The 7,323-nt window shown below is 38.3% G+C and overlaps 1 protein-coding gene across 2 annotated transcripts; it reads right to left on the bottom strand.

The window, feature by feature from the left end:
- Window positions 1–699: 699 nt before the first annotated feature.
- Window positions 700–7,034, bottom strand: LOC101265024 (uncharacterized). 2 transcript variants are annotated; one of them, XM_004239150.5, is made up of 8 exons: window positions 6,247–7,034; window positions 4,525–5,654; window positions 3,507–3,792; window positions 3,171–3,395; window positions 2,643–2,816; window positions 1,815–1,991; window positions 1,622–1,735; window positions 700–1,209 (listed from the first exon to the last, which is right to left on the bottom strand). In XM_004239150.5, the coding sequence occupies exons 1-8, from the start codon at window positions 6,898–6,900 to the stop codon at window positions 874–876; spliced, it is 3,096 nt and encodes a 1,031-aa protein (XP_004239198.1). In that variant the 5' UTR covers window positions 6,901–7,034; the 3' UTR covers window positions 700–873. The 2 variants fall into 2 exon arrangements, with proteins under 2 accessions (XP_004239198.1, XP_025886910.1); XM_026031125.2 differs by lacking the exon at window positions 2,643–2,816.
- Between the last annotated feature and the right edge of the window lie 289 nt (window positions 7,035–7,323).

Here is a 7,323-nt window from a genome sequence, read left to right as displayed (position 1 = left end):
AGACATTGGGGTCGAAGTTAGGACCTGATTCTTGAACCGAATCCAAACCCAAGACCCGACTTTCGACCCCGACTCTTAACCTCCAACCTGACACTCAACTACTTGACTCCCAATCCAAGTTTTGAACCTGACCCAAAACCCTACTCCCAATTTGACTGAACTCTAGACCCGAGACCGTACTCCCTATTATAGTTATTTTCAAATCTAGTGTTCTAGTATTTTCCCAATAATATCTAAAAATGTTGTTGGGCAATACATTTTCTTCTTACTAATCTAACCCCCGAAAACAAGTTAAAAACTCACTTATTCTAGGGGAAAATATTTTCTTTCATACCAAGAACACCCTAAGTTTAAGTTCATCTGCTTGGCTTGATAAATGATAACAATCACTAGCCCAATCACTATATCAAAAATGAGCTTTAGCGACAATTAATTAGCAATTGCTGCTAAATATGTATTTTAACGGCAATTAACATTCTGTGTGTGTCCCTAAAGGCTTTAGAGACATTGAATCTAATGACACTTAACTAATATCAATAAAGACTTTAACACTATTTATTAATGTATCTATTTATTGACGCTAAAAGTTATTTTTGTTATAGTGTGTCACCCTACCCAATTGACAATTCAAAAGGCACTCTGGGTCATAGTTTGGCAAGACAAAACTTGCTAGGAATTGAATCAATGTGCCCCCTAGTCTTGTGAAACCACAAGTATATTTTATTGGAAAATATGAGACCCCGACCATTAAATTTCATGTCGAAATAGTCTTGAAGTTCATATATATATATATGTGCATTATGCAACTAAAGAAAGAAAATCAACAAAACTTTGGACCTCGCTTTACATATTTACATCACCGTGGTTCGTTCTTTACTGTTCTTCAGCTCTCCACACTTGTCGGAGCAGCTGATATCTAACAACTTTCCGATCACCCCTCCCCTTGGCGATCAAGTTGATCTTTGCTAGATTAGGAGAACCCCGGAATCTATCAGCTACGATTGAACTCAAGGGCGAGTCCAATTCATCAAGCTCATCATCACTGGTGTATGATTTCTTAAGTACTGATGAACTGCTTCTTTGAAAGGATTGGTTTCCAGTCTCTCCCAGAAAGGTTTTAATGGACCTTACTGAAGGAGGTAAATATGTAGTGGGTGATGCAGTGAACGGGACAGTCGAGATAGATTCTTCAGGAGTATCCTCAGCATCCTAAATTAAGAAATGACGCATTCATGACAAAACTGATCTTTTAATGAAATGGAAGTTTGAAAAGTCTCAACCACATCAATGAAATTGCATGAAGCATACTGTCAAGGTGCCGTTTGTTTGATGTTTTTGAGTTTGCATAGCTTGAAGTGTTTGTTTGATGTTTTTGAATTTGCATAGCTTGAAGTATTTGTTTGAGCTTAAATCTTGAAAGAAAAAGTCGAGTTTTCGAAAATTTCCAACTCAGTTTTTCAAATGTTCAGAACAGCAAAACTTTCAAGATTTGGAAATCTAATGTTTTTCAAGATTTAAGTTCAAACAAACACTATTTGGAAACTCAGAAACTAAGCTGGCAAACTCGAACTCCAAAATTTCAAAGAAACAGTAATTAAACAAATTTGAACAGACTACCAACCTCAGAATCCAGTGCCCTAAGGACCTCCGGGGGAACAGGGGTTGGACAGAATTCATCTGGAACAAAACCACTGAGCACCCTACTGATCAAAGTAGGACCAAGTATAGGACAAACCTTGAAACAGCACAATAAGAAGAAATTTAGCATACAGCATGATGAAATGCATCGAACGACGTAATGCCAACAGACTCACCTCTTTCCTAGTTTGAGGATCGGCGAGCATTTCAAAGGGAAGCATCATTAGATCACTTAGAGCATTGAGCAGACGGAAAGGCTTGGCGGGACCTGGTGCCTTGTCTTCATTATCACCTGAGGCATCATTTTCCTCAATTCCAAAGAGAGTAGATAGCCATCTAGACCAGTCCCCAATCTGCCAACAACAAATAAGTCACATTCTAATATACTATGCAAAATCATTAGTACATTAGGCTGATAATCTATATCTACTAGCTTTTATTAAGAATCCTGGCAGTATACAAGAGGTGTATACATGCCTCCACCGCTATTTACTTTATTTATTTATTGCAAGTCCACAACATTTAATTTATGGAATGGAAGACATTCTTATTTTAACCCATCCTTTATCTGAAGCTGATGCATATTAGGAATGCTCAACTGATTTACTTCGTCTTCCAGTGTAGCCAAGAAAATGTAATAATCTTCAGAGAACCTTCTTTCCCAATCAAAAAGATCTCTAAGAATCTTGTTTACCCGGTCTAGCTGAACTAAGAGTCTAACATAGATTTATAGAAATTGGTTCATTTTACGTGCAGGCAGATGTTTCCTACTCTGAAGAACTTCTATATTGGGTAAGAAGAATGACTTTAAGAGTTGTATCATCTTGGAAGATGGCATCTAGAAGGAGTATCAATCTGTAGAAGACCTTTCACTAATTTTGAAGTACAGGCAGATTCGTCTTTCAAACTCTGAACTCCCATATTGGGTAAGAAGAATGATATGTCGATTATATCAGTAATGCATCACCGACTAAGCTATAAACCACTGGAGCTTGACTACTCACAGCATTTTTTAGTTGAGCACCAGCGCCAAAGCTTGATTTCCCTGCAGGGATTGGGAGGACCTTAGAATCAAAAATGGGATCTGATACTGGATCTGTTGGCATTTCTTCAGCTGATTCACGGAGGATTGCATTGAACATAGCCACATCCAATCTACTCACCAACTGTTCCATTACCTGTTATAAGCCATAAACAAGGAACTTGACACCTAAATCCACTAAATTCAATCAGTAAAATTGAAAAAGCAGATACGCAAGGTTGTTCAGGTGTCATGATGCACATGTAGAGACTAAGTAGTCCTAGCAACAGAAAGTATAACTTCTCATTTAGCTGCAGAAACAGAAATTCTGTACTAACATTAATAACACCAGAGTGCATGTTTTCATACACAGGAAAAATGATATTGTTACAAGAAACAATGCAGTGGAATACTAACTCATGCCAGTTTCTAGTATACGTTCAAATAAGCTCTTCCAGGAGGTACACAATTGATTCTGTTGAACAAGGATATGAATGTGCAGTCAACTTACCAATCTAGCCGGCAATGGCAAGCAGCCACACTCATGTCCTCCTGCCCTAACTGGGCAAAGCCTTTCACAGGCATCTTTGAAAGCCTTCTTCCAGAGCTCAATGGAGAAATTACCTTGCTCTTGATCCCCTAAACTAGACCTGCGTCCATAGGTTTTCTTAACACTTGAGCTCATTGATCTGCCGCCCGAGTTTGCAGCTGTATTTTGCATGTGTGGAGTCAAAGTCTGCATGCCATAAAAACAAAATAAGTCACAGCAGTGATGTAAAAAATGAAATATGTTTCGTTGAGTCAAGGAACAAGAGAGAAAGCAGCAGAATCAGATTTAAAGATCAACCTGCCACCACACAGATTCCACAATGCGGGAGAAAATCCAAGCTTCAACTTGTTCCAGTGCAAGCATAAAGGTTTCAATATCTTCCCAGTCACTGAGTTCTTCTGTTAGACTATCGTTGACACCTTTATTGAAAGAAACCTCATTCCCTTTTTTCAAGGATCTTCCATTTAAACTAGTTTTGCCCATATTGCTCTCCGCATATGGTCTATCATCTTCTCTCCTTCCTCCCGCAGCCTGGCTAACAATTGCTCTCAACATGACTGAATTCGACAACCAAAAAGTTAACCTGTAAATCAAGAAACAGACGGCTGAAATCTTCTGTGGAACAGAAAGGGTAATCAGTTTAATTCATCTATGCCCGTTGGAACTCATTAATGATACTATCTTTATTTCCATAGCAAAAATAACTAATATTTCTAAGTATAAACAGTGTAATAGGATGATGAGACACCTGAATTTCGACTCACATGATTGCAGGAAAGACCAATACATCACAAATGTTACCTTCTTAACTTCTAAGAGGCATGAAATAGATATAAAATACTGATAATTATATCTGTGGATGATGAGACAGCTGAATGTTGACTATCAAGTCTTGGCTTCTAGAATTATTTTTTCTCCAAAATTCCTAAAGAAACAGTGGTCAGGTCCTATGAGCCAAATTTGGAATTAACCTCATCAGAAGCTACTCGTATAAGAAAGAAAAACATATGTCACCCATACCATGGATTTTTTGTTGAGCAATCAAAACTTTCTCCATTTCATTGACTTACATTACTGCTAGCTTCTTCTATTCTAAGCCACTACTTCAATGGAAAACTAGAATCTTTTCCAGAGGCTACTGGTACACGGTTCGAAACTCTATTAAAAGTGACCCCACCCTTTATCCTATGGATGCGAAACTACTATTGATGATAAAAGTAGTGTTCAGGCTAATACAATGGAATAAAGAATATGATTTACAACGCCAAAATTTAGGCTTGCACCAAGTTCCTTAACGTATTTAAAGATGACTTACCTCGGAACATCATTTCCGCAAGCTTTTGAAACCAAAACTAAACCTGAGACAGCAGCTCTTGCAGCACCTGCCTGTTTAGCTCGGGATTTTGCTCTGCAAGCATGAACATAAAATCGAGAAAGGCGCCGAGCAGGAGCATGGACCTTGTGTGCAGAACTGCCATGCTCAGCCACTACCGAATAAAGGCTAACCTCGACAACTGCCGCTTCCCTTAGTTCTTCCTCAAGTGTCTCTATTCTAGACTTCCCTTCATTTTTCCTGTCAGGAGATCCATTCATTGGTTTATTACCTTTACCATTAGACCGAGCATCTTCCGAAACATGCTGTTTTGCAGACTTCTCTAGATTCTGGCTGTTACCAGGAAGTCCACTTCTGTTAGCATGCTTTGATTTACCATTGGTGATGCTTGATCCCTGCAATCCAAGTACCTTATTCGAATTAAGAGTATCACCTTTCAAAAAACTGTGTTTCCTACCTGATTTGACTTCTGAAAAATGAGGAATCTCTTTTAAACTCCCTTCATCCTGATCAATCTCTAGAAGCTCCATCCCTTTTCCGTTCACCATATCAACATGTAAATCTTTGAGTATTGTACTTCCCGTGTGGCCCTTTGGTTTATCTCGGAAGTCTTGACAGCGATCGCTATATGAATCGGCAGGGTCAGTGTTATCCTCATTCGATTCATCGAGATAGCTTGTGTTGGATGCAAATCTATGAACACGTCCATTTTCTGCAGAGAGTTTGATACCGTCTTTGGGGAGACCTTTCTTGTCAGCATTATCTTCTTGAACATCATACATCAGACTTTGCTGCTCGAGGGCTGTCACAGAGGTGCTTGCCTTCACGTTTTTATTTCCATAACTTTGTAATGAGGAAGAGGATCCTGCTACTTGGGAAGCAGACTTCTTCTGTATTGATGTCATACTTCTTTCAGAAAATTTAGACAAAGAAGTGGTGTTACTCACATAATTTTCTCTGTTTAAAGATATACTACTTGACAACCCTGGAGCCACATTTCTAGAACTTCTACTTGTAGAATCCATGAGCATTGCTGCAGAGTCCATTCCCAAAAGTATATCACGTTCTGGATTGTCCCTCAGCACGTTATCAGTTATGAATTCATGTGCAACCTAAATAAAATCATGGTATAAAATTAGTGTCAACTTCCCATGACAGATAGGCAGAAATAGGGAAACACACCATACAACCTACAAAACATTTGACAGTAACATAGAACGCCTCCATATGTTACCATACAGTTTATCATCACAGGGGAGTAACTAGTAGACAAACAACTTCCCTACAGACTTCCGCATATAGCAAAACACTTCTTTGTCAATATGAAAGGTGAAATTCAGGATCCTGCTAAATCAGTCATCCGTGAGTCAAGGAAATAGAAGAGCGAACATTATCTCCTAACCGCCACCAAAAGTGAATTGACACCTGTTTCAAACTCGAATTGAAAGGAATATTTTCAACAGCAAGAATTAAACCAAAATGGATAAGTATAATGGTTTGGACTACTTTTGACAGTTTGACATAATAGCCTAAGATTTGATTCTCATTTCCAATGACTGAGCACGAATAATAATTATTGGAGCTGGTTAAATAAAAGAAGTCTATTAAATTAGAAGAGATAACCCAAAGCATTTCTTGACAATGACTAGTTAAGCAAGCTCTCGGATTCAGAATAACAAACAAGAATATAAATGTTACAAATACCTTTCCTTGCTGAGATGGTGAAAACCTTGCAGCCTCAGCAACATTTTGCGATGAATGTGACGATTCATCATCATCAGTGAAAGATGCAATCTCATCATCATCCTCATTTCTTCCATTCACTGAATCTGCAACGGATTCTTGTCCATCCCCTTCTCTGGATACACCAATTTGTGATGAACTTGAGCTACCCCTCTCAGTAGGATGTATGCTAACAAACAGAGCTGGTTGCTCAGAGCTCTTAGAACTCTTCTTGCAGCTGACTGGAGTGTAAATAGACACAACCTCCTCAATCAGTCCAAAATCTGCAAGATTTATTACTGATGTCCCCAAGAGTTGTCCTCTCGTCGTCTTATCCTTACGAAGCTCATATAAATAGAAGTCCAAAAAATTCTTCTGGAACTTGTCATGTGCCTTCTTTTCGCGACACAAAGTTAACGAAAGGGTAAAAGAGTCCTTGAATTCAATGGTACCATCCCCAACAGTAGACACAACAGAACCAGAGTTCTGACCATCATTTTCCCATTGAAGCAATACAGATTGAACAGACTTAAGGGACTGTGATGGAGGCCAAGGCTTAATCTCATCTACCTGAATAACATACTCCACCTGAACAGAAGCACCCTTTTTGTGCTTTAACCTCAGACCAAGAACCATTGCTTTAACTTAAATCCAAAAGGGTGTTGGTGGATAGATTTAATCAATTCGAAAGTGAAGTAACACCAAAAAAAACTTACTTCAAAGTCAAGAAATACAACACAATCTGTTTCAGAACTCCCAAATCAGCTACTTTCCTAAAACCACAGAACAGATAAAAAATGCAATTTTTTAGTACTTCCTATTCATTCATTCTGCTAACCTTTCAATCAACAAAAGAGAACACACAAAAACAAAAGCAAATTCAATAGGATGTAACAATTCAAAGAACAAAATCAGAAGGCAAAAGGATAAAGTGTGTTACCAGTAGACAGCTCAAAATGAAATCTTTAGATCTTGTCAGCTACTTTAAGCTTTGTGGGTATGTTTGTAGTGAGAGTAAAGATGAAAACTTTAATGGAAAAAAGGTAAACCCAAAGCTAA

This window comes from Solanum lycopersicum, chromosome 5 (assembly GCF_036512215.1).
Source record: "Solanum lycopersicum chromosome 5, SLM_r2.1".
NCBI lineage: Eukaryota > Viridiplantae > Streptophyta > Magnoliopsida > Solanales > Solanaceae > Solanum > Solanum lycopersicum.
The sequence above is the reverse complement of the archived record's forward strand: the minus strand, read 5'-3'. Positions and strand labels throughout refer to the sequence as shown.

Excerpts from the sequence above, each read along its gene's own strand:
- LOC101265024 (XM_004239150.5), bottom strand. The coding sequence starts at position 6,900 with ATGGTTCTTGGTCTGAGGTTAAAGCACAAAAAGGGTGCTTCTGTTCAG. Across the intron at positions 1,736-1,814 it reads ATCCTCAAACTAGGAAAGAG|GTTTGTCCTATACTTGGTCC; the intron begins GTGAGTCTGTTG and ends TGCTGTTTCAAG. Across the intron at positions 1,210-1,621 it reads TTAGGGCACTGGATTCTGAG|GATGCTGAGGATACTCCTGA; the intron begins GTTGGTAGTCTG and ends TTCTTAATTTAG.